The sequence below is a fragment of the Mus caroli genome, unplaced genomic scaffold (genome assembly GCF_978045245.1).
Source record: "Mus caroli unplaced genomic scaffold, Mus_caroli_1 scaffold_1, whole genome shotgun sequence".
Classification (NCBI taxonomy): Eukaryota; Metazoa; Chordata; class Mammalia; order Rodentia; family Muridae; genus Mus; species Mus caroli.
In genome coordinates, this window is record NW_028227256.1 from 106914116 (window position 1) to 106927909 (window position 13794).

The 13794-nt window shown below is 33.1% G+C and overlaps 1 protein-coding gene across 3 annotated transcripts in view; it reads left to right on the plus strand.

The window, feature by feature from the left end:
- Cdh7 (cadherin 7) overlaps window positions 1-11283 on the plus strand; it is a 171056-nt gene extending 159773 nt beyond the window's left edge. For all 3 annotated transcript variants that reach the window (XM_029480694.2, XM_021155574.3, XM_085840166.1), the window contains exon 12: window positions 4039-11283. In XM_029480694.2, the coding sequence (XP_029336554.1) occupies window positions 4039-4532 (494 nt within the window). In that variant the 3' untranslated portion in view covers window positions 4533-11283. The remainder of the gene's footprint in view (window positions 1-4038) is intronic.
- Window positions 11284-13794: the final 2511 nt, after the last annotated feature.

A 13794-nucleotide genomic window follows, 5' to 3' on the forward strand; every position in this document is an offset into this window, starting at 1 on the left:
CAAAGGTTTCTCCTCCCATTGATGTCCAACAGGGCTATTCTCTTTTTGTCTGGAGCCATGTGTCCCTCCCTGTGTACTCTTTGGTTGGTGTTTTAATTCCTGGTAGTCCTTGAGGGTGGGGGGATGGGTCTGGCTGGTTAATATTATTGTTCTTCCTATGAGTTGCAAACCTCTTCAACTCTATCAGTCCTTTCTCTAACTTCTTCATTGGAGAACTTAGGCTCAGTCCAATGGTTGAATGCTAGTATCCTACTCTGTATTTGTCAGGCTCTGGCAGAGCCTCTCAAGAGACAGCTATATCAGGTTCCTGTCATCAAACACTTCTTAGCATCCACAATAATTTCTGTGTTTGGTGTCTGTATAAGGGATGGATCCCCAGGTGGGTCAGTCTCTGGCTGGCCTTTCCTTCAGTCTCAGCTCCATACTTTGTCTCCTATTGGCTCCAGTGAGTATTTTGTTTCACCTTCTAAGAAATACTCAAGCACTCACACTTTGGTCTTCCTTCTTGAGCTTCATGTGGTATGTGAATTCTATCTTGGATATTCCAAGCTTTTAGGCTAATATCCACTTTTCAATGAATGCATACCATGTGTGTTCTTTTGTGATTGGGTTATCAACTCAGGTCACTGGACCTCCTTTCCCCCAGACTCTTCTCCATTACTGTCTCTGCAGCTCTCTTAGGAACAATTCTGGATTAGAGGTTTTGAGTTTGGGTATCTCCCCACTTGATACCTGTCTTTCTACTAGAAGTGGACTCTACAAGCTTCCTCTCCCCACTGTTGAGCATTTCATCTAAGGTCTCTCTCTTTGAGTCCTGAGAGTCTCTCACCTCTCAGGTCTCTGGTACATTCTAGAGGGTCCCCACCACCTCCCAGCCCCCGTGGATGCATATTTTTATTGACTCAGCCAGCCTTCAAGGCTTTTTCCCTTTTGTTTTCCTACTTACTGACTGCCAATTAGAGCAGCATCTTTTATCGAAGATTTTTTTTTTTTTTGCCATTGTATATTTTTGGGTTCTTTGATCAAGTGTCCATAAATATGTGCTTTTATTTCTGGGTCTTCAGACCATCCTGTCTGTCTCTGTATGTTCCAATGCCATTCAGGTTTTTTGGTTTGTTTGTTTGTTTGGTTGGTTGGTTTATCACTATTGCTCTGTAGTATAGCTGGAGGTCAGAGATGGTGATTTTATTATAAAGAATTGTTTTTGCTATTCTGTGTTTTTTGCTTTTTCATATTAAATTGAGAACTGCTCTTTCCATGTCTTTGAATTATTATATTGAAATTTTGATAGGGATTGCAATGAATCTGCAGGTTGCTTTTGGTAGGATAGCCATTTTTACGATCTTATTCCTACAACCCACAAGCATGAGGTATATCTCCATTTAATTAGGTCTTCAAATTCTTTCTTGAGAGACTTGAAGTTTTTCATATAAATTTTTCACTTGATTGTTTAGAGTTACTCCAAGATATTTTATATTATTTTAAGGGTGTTATTTTTGTATTTTCTTTCTCAGTCCTTTTATCATTTGTATAAAAGAAGGCTACTAATGTGTTTGAGTTAATTTTATATTGAGTCACTTTACTGAAGTTGTTTCTCAGCTGTAGAAATTCTGTGGTAGAACTTTTGAAGTTGCTTATGTATATTATCATACCATCTGCAACTCATGATATCTCCACTTCTTCTTTGCCATTTTCTATACACTCGATCTCCTTTTGTTGTCTTATTGCTCTAGCTAGAACTTCGAGTATTATATTGTATAGATAGGGTGAGACTAGGCAGCCTTGTCTTGTCTCTGTGTTCAGTGGGATTTAATTTGATATTGGCTATTGTTTTTCTGTATATTACTTTCATTATGTTTAGGTATGGCCCATGATCTCTCCAGTATTTTTGACATGAGGGAGTTTTATATTTTGTCAATTGCTTTTTTATTTTCTAATGAGATGATCATGTGATTTTTTCTTTTTGTTTCATTATGTAGTGTATTGCATTAATTGATTTTCATATTTTGAACCAAACTTCCATTCCTGGGATGAAGCCTACTTAATTGTGGTGAATGATGGTTTTGGTGTGCTCTTGAAATCTGTTTGCTAGAATTTTATTGACTATTTTTCTTTGATATGCATAAATGAAATAATCTCTCTCTCTCCCTCTCATTGAGTCTTTGTGTGATTTAGGTATCAGAGTAATTGTGGCTTCACAAAATGAATTATGTAATATTCTTTCTGTTTTTATTTTGTGGAATAGCTTGATGAATGTTGGTATTAGCACTTCTTTGAAGGTCTGGTAGAACTCTACACCAAAGCTATCTGGCCCTGGCCCTGGCCCTGGCCCTGGGAATTTTTTTTTTTTTTTGGCGGGGGGGGGGGTTGGTTAATGATTTGTTTTTCCTTAGGAGATATGGGCTTGGTTAGAGAGTTTACCTGCTCTTGATTTAATTTTGGTACCTGGTATCTGTCTGGAAAATCATCCATTTCATCTAGAATTTCCATAATTTTTTTGAAAATAGAATCTGATGATTTTCTTTTTAATTATCTCAGTTTCTGTTGTTACAGCTCCCCTTTCATTTCTTATTTTCTTTATTTGGTTATCATCTCTATACCCTTTAGATAGTTTATTTATGGGTTTATCTGTCTTGTTGACTTTCTCAAAAAACTATCTTTTGGTTTTGTTGATTCTTTTTATCCTTCTCTTTGTTTTTATTTGGATGATTTCACCACTGACTTTGACAATTTCCTGCTGTCTATTCCTCTTGGACCAGTTTGCTTCCTTTTGTTCTAGGGCTTTCAGGTGCACTTTTAAGTGTAAGATATCTCCAATTCCTTTATGAAGGCACTTAGAACTATGAATTTTCCTCTAAGCACTGGTTTCATTTTGTGCCATAAGTTTGGGCATGTTGTGTCATCATTTTCATTGTATTCCAGTAAGTCTTTAATTTCTTTATGTCTTCCCTGACCAAGTTATCATTGAGTAGAGAGTTGTTCAGTTTCCACGGGTATGTTGATTTTCTGTTGGTTTTGTTTTTACTGAAATCTAGCCTTAGTCTGTGGTAACCTGATAGGATGCATGGGATTATTTCAATCTTCTTGTATCCACTGCGGCTTGTTTTGTGACTGATTATATGGTCAATTTTGGAGAAGGTACCATGAGGTGCTGAAAAGAAGTACCTCTTTTGTTTTATGGTGAAGTGAAGAACAGCCATTTTATTTACTCTATCTACTTTAAATCTGGAAGCCATGACTGGTAATGTATTTTCAGTCTTAGGAGTCACTTGTGAGTAGTGAAGTTTCCCCATAAGTTTGTTTGTATTAAAATAAGGATGTGTATAATCTGTATAACTGTTATCTTGTTGTTCTCTTTCCAGAGAAACTGCACATTTCAGCATTTAATAGTTATGTTTTATAAGAGGAAAAAAATCCCAATGTTAAAATAACTTGTTTCTTAAGTATATAACCTCTGCTAAAAGTCTACAGAGTCTATGTTCAGTATTGCACACTTTAAAATAGGACTCATTTTATCAAAAAGCTTTTAATCTTTATATGTGGCATGATGTCCTGGGATTTATTAAACAGCTGGATTTCACAACAAGGACCAGACATTTATTTCTTCAAAGACCCTGATCAAATTCTGTAATCTATTTCCATCTTACATTGTACTTGTTAAATTATATGCAAAACATTTATAAATGGCATTTTGCCTTCCCAGCAATTAAGGAGTTCAAAGGCTCCCTTTGTTATATATTGCTTTGAAATTATATTTATTTGGAACTGCCCCTAGAATGTGTTTTATCAAATATTTTTGTGGTTAGAATAAGACATCAATCATGAGCAGGTGTAGAAAAGAATTCTTTAATGTATAAATGCATCCATTTTACACACATCTATCATTTGTGGTTTTAACAAATCTGATGCTATGAATTCCTGTGAAACAGGGGTGCCAACCTTTTTGCTTACTAGGGGAATGAAATATATGAGTCTTATCACATATTGGAGTCCTTCCTATGCAATCTGACATTTTCTTTCTGCTGTCTTCCATTTCAGTGCTGATCCTCCTCATTGTCACTATGAGAAGACGAAAAAAAGAGCCTCTCATTTTTGATGAGGAGAGGGATATCAGAGAAAACATAGTCAGATATGATGATGAAGGCGGAGGAGAAGAAGACACAGAAGCCTTTGACATGGCTGCGCTGAGAAACCTCAATGCCATAAGAGACAGCAAAACTCGGAGAGATGTGACTCCTGAAATTCAGTTCTTGAGTCGACCGACTTTTAAAAACATCCCAGATAATGTCATTTTTAGAGAATTTATTTGGGAAAGACTGAAAGAAGCTGATGTGGATCCAGGGGCTCCACCATATGACTCTCTTCAGACTTATGCATTTGAAGGAAATGGCTCAGTAGCTGAATCTCTCAGTTCGTTAGATTCCATCAGCTCAAACTCTGATCAGAATTATGACTACCTTAGTGACTGGGGTCCCCGTTTTAAACGACTGGCTGAAATGTATGGAAATGGCCAAGAGAGTTTGTACTCATAGCCTTGGACCATTACTTTGGAATGCACTGCATAGAAAGGCAGCAGGAAAAAATTCAAAAGGAAAGAAAAGTGGAAAATACTACATATAGTAAACAGAAATTCCACTTCTGGGACAAAAGGAGGTTGTAAATATGTCTCCATTTTTAACTGTTAAGGCTTCTGCCCTTGTGAAACATTCATTAGGTTATCCAAGGGATTTCGCTGACCACAGACTAAACATTTGTAGTTGTGTTTTTTGTTTGTTTGCTTGTTTTGTTTTTTCTGTTTGTGGTTTCATATAAAAGAAATGCTTAGTGGTTTGTGAATAGATAGCAACTTTCATATACCTGCAAAGGCACCTAACCTGTCTGATAAAGTAATGTCCTGTGTAGTCAGGGAGCCAAAGGCACCTGGCTCTAACTTTCATGGTACCCTCTGTAAGAATAATAGTGCCTGGTACACCATTCAAAAAATCTGAGACCTTCTTGCCTATCAAAACTTGGAAGAATTTTATCTCTACTGAAGCTTTTAAGATTGCTATAAAAGGTAGAGTTCAACAGAATTTTATCACTGTTGGTGCACATAAATATTTTATTTTATTTATCAATATATACATCCTTGTAATAACTTCCCTAAGTGAAAAATGGAATAAAAACCAATAATTTAACAAAACATAAGTCACTGTTTTGACAATAAATTATATGCAGTGTTCCAAGTAAGAAAAATGATAAATAATTCTCCAAGTTTGAAGTAGTTTTGAAACTCTCATGTATGTAAGATTTAAACCAGTAGTTGCTGTCTATTTGTTAATTTTTATTATCTCTTCTGATTTGTACAGGAGAATATATTTTTATTTAAAACATAGTGTTGTGTTTATTTTGGAGCTCTAGCCTCCACTCAGTTCAGGTTGATCTTACTGCCTCATGGTATTAAGCTCATATGCACGTGCTGGCTTTTCTCAGCATGAACTACATGAAGGACATGAAGCATAGAAAATGGAGTGACACAGCACAGTGGTAGAGCGTCATTGCTACACACATCTCAAAGAAACGCATGGCTCTAAGGATACACACACACACACACACACACACACACACACACACACACACACATATATTGTCCTTCTGAGCCGCAAGAGTGTACAAAACTGTGGGAACAAAGTATTTGAATTTCAGTAAGACTTGGGGAACATTGAGGTTTCTCTTAGATTAAGAAATAATTTTCCAAAATCAAGTGTTCTATATTCTCCAAAGACTTTCAAGGACCTGTTACTCAGCCTTCTTTGCTGTAAACACAGTGAGTGAAAGACTGAAATTTAAGTATATTTTACAAAGTATGATGTTGTACATTTCAATCCATTGTGTCATGCCAGCATTAAATGATGTGTAAGTTCTCTAGCTGTTAAGATGTGCAAAAGTGAAGAGAGCAATTTCAAGTAGTCATATGTGTTCAATGTTGAGATGAATGTCTCAGAATCTGATGACTTTTTAAAACAAAATGGTATTTCTACTTATTTTTCCTAGATTAATACTAGTTTATTGTGCACATAATCAAATAAGAATGAATTTATTTGCCTTACTTTCTTGTTTCAAAATTAATTAACTGCTAAGTTCTGAGTAAACATATACATTGTGAGTACTGTGTATGAATTGTATTCTAAAAGTCCTCCTTTGGAGAAGAAATCAGAACTAAAGTTCTCTGTTGGTTAAGTGAGAAGAAGCTATATAGGATGCTGTAACTTGCAGTCTACAATTAAAAATGGGGTATGAGAAAGTGGCCTTCAGCTGCATAATATCAATAATTCAATAAATTTGTTACTCTATACAGTCCTTAAATAGAAAAAGTTATTTAGATATTGTTCTATGACTAGATAGCTGCTATATTTCTTGCTCTATTCAGAGTATTATGTATAACATTTTACAACAGAGTAAAGTATCCTGTTCATAATTCTTAGAAAGACAAATTCTTCTGATTAAACCAAACATCATATCTTTCAAGTTTAATAAAATGAGATTGTGGTACAGGAATTATATAGATGCTGAATCTGCAAAATGCTAACAAAATAGTTTGTAACAAGCCCCTGATATCTAGAAGAAAATGAAATATTTACTACTGCAATGATAGTGGCATAAAACTGCTTATATATACATATATATATACATATATATATACATATATATATATATATACATATATACATACAAAATGATGATGTAGTTGATTTTTGCTAAAGGAACCTCTCGTGACACAGATTTTATCACTTTGAAATGTGAATGGAATTTACCTTTTGCTAGTGGTAACTCAAGAAAAGAATGCATTACTTCAACTACTGGTTTGAAATTCTTTGCATCTATCACAATATTGGTTAAGTTCTATTGTAGTTTATGAAATTGCTAAAAATCGATGGACAAACGTCATTACTATCAGTAGAATTTATAGGACAAACTCAAATTTAACAAGAATGGGGGTAATATAGTTACTATTTATTATTTTAGCTTGCTTTCATGTTCTTAAATCTAATGGTATGTCTGGCATTATAATATATTAGACCTAAAAGATTACATCAGTTGACTAAAGAGGTGAATTATTATACAAATTTAGGGATATTTTCAAAGATTATTTAAATACATATATTTATTATTTAGTGATTTAAATTTATCATTGTACTTTAAACAGTCAGAAGAATCTCAAGAACCAGTATGGACCTTATTCTTGAAATTTACTTGCATTAGTATAATTTTCCTGAGTTTAATATGAATATAATATGAAAACTTAGACAATTTAGATAATGGCATATTGTCTGATAAAAATATTGTATTAGCTGTCTACTGATTTTTTTCTCTGTTTCTTTTTATTTTTGATACCTGGTCCTATCTGTATCCCAGAGTTGCCTCATACTGATGGTACTTCTCTTCTCTCAATCTCTCTTCTACCTGAATTAAAGTTTTACATGAACAAACTTGACATGCATACCCCAAACTAATTCATCACACCATAACTCATGACTATAGATAAATTTTTGAATAATATCAAATAGTGATTTTTTAAAAGATGTGATAAATTCTATCCTTAATCACAGATGCATCATTAGAAGTAATGGCGGTATAAAGGGGCTGAATACTTCATTGTAAGAATAGATATCTTTACAACTTGTAGTACAAAAGACTAGGGCGGTAGCCCATGTGTTTAAACATTGATCATTTATACATCACAGCAATTCATTGACTTCAAATTAATATTTTGAACTGTCTGATTTCTTTAAAATGTAATTCAAGTTCATTTATTACTATATATGTTGAAAAATATACCAAATATCTTTTCTGAATTATACATTTTGGGTAATTTAAAATTATGATAAAATTATAAACCAAACCAGACAATAAACCATTATCAGCTACAAAACAAAATCAAGTACAAGTTCACACACACAGAGAAAAAATGACCAGTGGAGGCAATGAATAGTTCAGTGTACCAGTAGACAATGCACTCAATGGAACAAGATTCCCATTTCTTTACTATAAGCAGCTACTGGGACAAATTAAAGTTTGGACTGGATGCAAGAATGGGAAAGGTCCACAAGCATTATTTGACGGTATGAATCTGATGGCTCACCATCCATAAACATTCTCAATTACCCTAACTCTAAGCATGTTTAATCTACACGTTCCTTGGTAAAGAGAAGGCATAGACAGGTGTTCTTCACAAAATGGAAAGTGGTACAGGTACAGGCAACATCTGTCACACGATCCATGGGCAGAAATAGAAATGCCAATGCATTGTTCAAATGTTCACCTGGAAGAAACTGAAAATAAGCTGTTCAAGGAAGAGGAAAACTAGTTTTGTTTCAACATTTTAAACTTTCTAAGCACTAGCAAGAAATATTAGTCATGTTTATAGTTTTAGCCTGTCATCTGTTGACTTACACAAGATTTTAATTGCTTCAATTATATGTCACTATTTATATGCTTATTTACTGTTAATCTAATATAATTATAGTTGATTAAATCTTCATCTTAACTCTTTCAGGTCAGATATAGGTAAAGACAAGTAAAAGACATGATAATTAACATGAGTTCATCTACTTTGTGTTAGTCTACATGTACAGTGATCTTAACAAACAGTCTAAATTATTCACAATAAATAATGGGCATATATACAAAGGTATATAAAATGTTGGTATGGGAATTAATACAGTCTTGTGTGGTAAGTAAATATAATTGATCAAAATTGATAGTCAAATCCCAGTGCCTTGTATATAATAAAGATTAAGAAAGAATTTATATCCTATATATTTTAAGTTTAGCTGGATTATTTTGCAGAGAACATGAGCAGTATCTAAGTCTGTGATTAGGAAACAAGAAGAAAATTTCCAGTATAAAACTCTAGCAAAAATCAATGTGTGTGATAGTCCTATACATTTAAATTGCAATGCTGATTTCTATTGACTTGGTTTACCTGAAATGTATACATGTGTAATAGTGGAAGCATAAGGAGGTTTGTCTGAAGCAACTGCAAACAAAGTAATAGACAGGCAGTTGGCTAAGGAAGTACATTATTTATTTTGTCAAACATAATTATACATTTTAAAAGTTCAATTTATATTGGGAGAAAGAGCTTGGCTGCTAAAGAAGGAACACTTAGATGAAAAAATGTATAATTGTCATGTCTTGCTGTATAGACGTGATCTCATTTTTATCATAGGATCTGGAAAATGAATTAATTTTTGTGAAATGCTATCAGCCTTCTTGAATATCTGTCATCCAAGGTCAATGAACAGGACACTCAAAATAAGCATACAAGTCTAAAACATAGACAAAAGGCTGATTCGTTATACTTTTATATCTTGATTATTAAAACAGAGTCATGAGCCATATCTATTTTAAAAGCTCATGAGACTAAACATAACAGGGATAAATGTCCTAAATAGAACCCCATTTTGTTCTGGGGCTCAGACTCTAAGATCGCATCAATTGATAAATAGGATTCAGGAAACCAAAAAGCTTCTGTATGGCAAAAGATACAGTTGATCAGACAAATCAGCAAGCCACAAATTGAGAAAAAATCCTCACAAACTCCACATCCAAAAGAGAGGTAATATCCAAAATATATAAAGAACTCAAGGAGCTATCCTTGAAAAAAAAAACAAATAAAACAAATAACCTAATTTTAAAAATGGGTACAAACTAAACAGAGCATTCTCAACTGAGGAATCCCAAATAGCCAAGAAGCACTTAAAGAAATGTTCAAAGTCCTTTAGTCTTCAGGGAAATGCAAATCAATAAGACCCAAAGAGTTTACTACATTTAATTTTACACATTGAATTCAGAAACTTTCTGAATGCTAAAGCAGGTCCTTGGCATAATTAATAAAGTAGACTCAAAATTCACAAAAATGTTTTTCAAGCATCTGATTGCAATAATTTACAAAAGTTAAAATATCATTTTTTGCAAGTGATAACCAGTCAGGAACAATTTTTCGGCACTCCTGACTAGGTGGATTGAGGCTTTTCAATGTTTCCCAATATCACTACAGAACAAAAACATGGCAAAATATAAAGGAAACAATAATACTGAGAAGTCAGTTTGTCTGTATGTACCCACAGCAGCAGAAAAAAAAAATTCTTAAAAATTCAGTAATTTTGTCATATATATACACACAAAACAGACTCAAAACATGTATACACACACACATTACAGTGTATAAACACACAAACACTCATATATGCACATGTATGAACACATATAGACTCAAATGCCTTCAAATTTGCATATACATATATACATATATATATACAATTTAAAATTTTATGAAACACATACATGACTTAAATTTTTGAGTTTATAAAGACACATTGTTATATATATGGAGAATACACACATATTCAAGAAGTTTGGGATAACAGGTACTTTTAAAAGTATTTTTTTTATATTCATTTCCATTTTTAAATTAATTATATGCACCAGATCCAATATCTAGAATGTTATGTGAAGACATTTGAAAATGACCCCACTTTTTGAAGCTCTTCACTGCTTCAGAATTCTGAAAAACAGAATTCTGAAAATGTAGAGAAATGAGCTCTTCATCTAGGTAGTATATTATAGCATATCTTTCATTAAAATTATTACTGCATATTAATATGATACTAGTGTAATTTTATTTAAAGTAATTGAAAGTACTTGAGAGTCATTTATCTAAAAATGATATAGTACAGAAATTTTTAATCCACTGATTATAGACTTAATTTTGAACATCCACTTATATTTGTCCTTGTGAGACTGTAATACAAATTTGAATATGTGGCAGAGCCTCAAAGGATCCTTTGTGATCAGGTAAATACTACCTTGCAGTGAAATAAATGTGGGCTATTTCAAGTGTAGATGCAGGCACTAATTTACAGTTACCACACAAAAGTGGTACAAAATGGGCTTAAAGTGTACAGTGAATACTTGAGTCATGAGTAAAATAGTATGTGGAGTGCTGTAGGAACTGAGATTGTACAAAGCTTAGTTTTTGTTTTTCTTTCCATGTGTGATTTGTTGCATTAGAAAACAACAGAAAATATATACAGGTATGGTGGTATACACTTATGACCATAATAATGTGGATACTGTGATGAGATGATTGAAATTTTGAGCCCTTCCTGGACTATCGCAAAACCATGACTCAAAAAAGGGAAAAAAGTAAGCAGAAAAAATAGACAGAAAAAAAATACTGTAGAAATAAATATTTCCGCAATTCCTAATAACAACTTCCTACCATATACTATAATTTACTCTGTCTCACTTGTTATAATGGGTATTATTGTTACTTAATTCTGATGTTTCTTCATAAGCAATTGATTTTGTATGAAATTATAATAAATTTTTTATGTACATGCAATTTTAAGTTCCAGAAAAATCATCATGACTTTGTGAAATCATTTTCTTACACACAGAATAGCCAGAGTCATAAACTATTTCTTCAGGACAGGCAGCCCTCCTTTAATAAAGAAAACTCCAAACTCAAGATTCATAGTAATTTATCTAGAAAACACAGGAAGCAGAGATAGAAAAGAAGTCATCATCATTTATCCATCAACTTTTCTATCATCATTAAATTTCAAAAAATGGTATTCTGCTTAGGTAGATAAGAAAGGACTTGAAATTTATTTTTAAATTATACCTTGTAATTTAACTAAGCTTCAGTTATTTCCAAATCTATTTGATTTTTATTTTTTTCTAAAACATCTTAATCATAAAAATTATGATAAATTTAATTTCAAAGTAATGAGAAAATAGAATTAAGTTATTGCAAAAAACTATCACATTATTGTTATGTTGAGTTGATTTTGTAAAGGAACACAATGTCACCATAGGAAAGAGACTTCTCTGTGGGTTCATGCAATCTGAGTCCATGTTTCAGAAGATATATCAAAACAAAATCTACAACAAACAATCCAACAAACAAAACCAAAAATAAAGCAAATCAATTCCAGAGAAGATATTAGGAAGGGTCAATCTAGGAAGCTAAACTGTAAACAAACAAGACCTATAGGTGTCTGGGTACCAGGTTCCAACCTATAATTGGAATTTTGTGAGAAGTCACAATGCCAGCAATTAGAAGCGAAAGCCAGGGAGATACTAGATTCAGGAGGTGCTAAAGTTAGGAAATTATAGTTAAGCCTCTAGTCACACATTTTTTTCATATTTGAAATTATTTTTATTTTTACTTTTTATTAGATATTTGCTTTATATACATTTCAAATGCTATCCTGAAAGTTCTCTATACCCTCCCTCCTCTGAATTATCCTAAAAAGGTCAACAAACAGACAAGATAAATTACCATGAAAAAGATGGTATCAAGAATTTCTCAGAACTGAAGTTATAATTATTCTCTGGAACATAAAATATAGGAAGTTAAATATTTAAAAATGAAAAGTAGTTTGAAGTGTGAAGAAAGATGACCATCTTTAGTAATGGGTTATCTTCAGCAAAGAAGCAAGTAGTATAACCTGAAATGATTAACATTTATAACTGTGTATTGGAAGTAGATCCTATGAGATTTGAAAGTAGTGAGGATAGGGTGTAAAAGTAAAACCTTACTGGATAAGAAAGAAATAAGGTAGAGACAAGGATGATTGCCCAAAGTACACAAAAAGACATTGTAACAGCTGAGCCTGCTGGTTCACACTCTCATATAATACAAAGACACTGTAACAGCAGACCTTGCTGGCTCAAGGTCATACATAAAGACAGTATAACATTAGGCCTTGTGGCTCTGGAGATAGAGGCAGATGTTTTCTGTATATTCAACCTGGCATATATAATGGATTTCTTGGAAGCCCAGGGTATATGATGAGATAGCCCTGACTTAGAGAAAATCATAAGAAGACATTTAATTGGCTGGTAGTTTAATTAGATAAAAAGTACAATGAAAATAATATTTAGCTCAATAGACTACTGCAAGAAAGACAATTTAGCTTAAAAGAGGTTGGAAGAAATTATTATTTTTAGTACCCTATACAAAGAAAATCATGATCTACAAGAACATGTGTAACAAGAATAAAATGGGCTCTTCTAGCAAGGCCTTATCCACTTTTTAATATTTTTGACTTCCATTTGTAGACACTTTAACTTGTTCTGAGCTCTCCTAAGTATCTAATTTTATACAAATTGTATGCATAATACAACAGGGTTTGACTTAGTATTAACATCTCATTCAGCAAATACTATTATATAAGAAGCTTCAATTTTAGCTAAAATAAATTGTATACATTTATCAAAACTTGTTTCATTCCATAATTTCAATTTTGACTGAGCAAATATAGTTGAGCAAATTAATGTGACATGAGTTTTATGTTTAAAAATAACTTAAGAAAAATTTTTTAATAATTCTATTTCAAGCAATGATTAATATTTGAGCATGTTTTTCTCCATTTTTAAAAAATTTTTTTATTACGTATTTTCCTCGATTACATTTACAATGCTATCCCAAAAGTTCCCCATACCCTCCCCCCCCACTTCCCTACCCACCCATTCCCACTTTTTGGCCCTGGCGTTCTCCTCTACTGGGGCATATAAAGTTTGCATGTCCAATGGGCCTCTCTTTCCAGTGATGGCCTAGTAGGCCATCTTTTGATACATATGCAGCTAGAGTCAAGAGCTCCGGGTTACTGGTTAGTTCATAATGTTGTTGCACCTACAGGGTTGCAGATCTCTATAGCTCCTTGGATACTTTCTCTAGCTCCTCCATTTGGGGCCCTGTGATCCATCCAATAGCTGACTGTGAGCATCCACTTCTGTGTT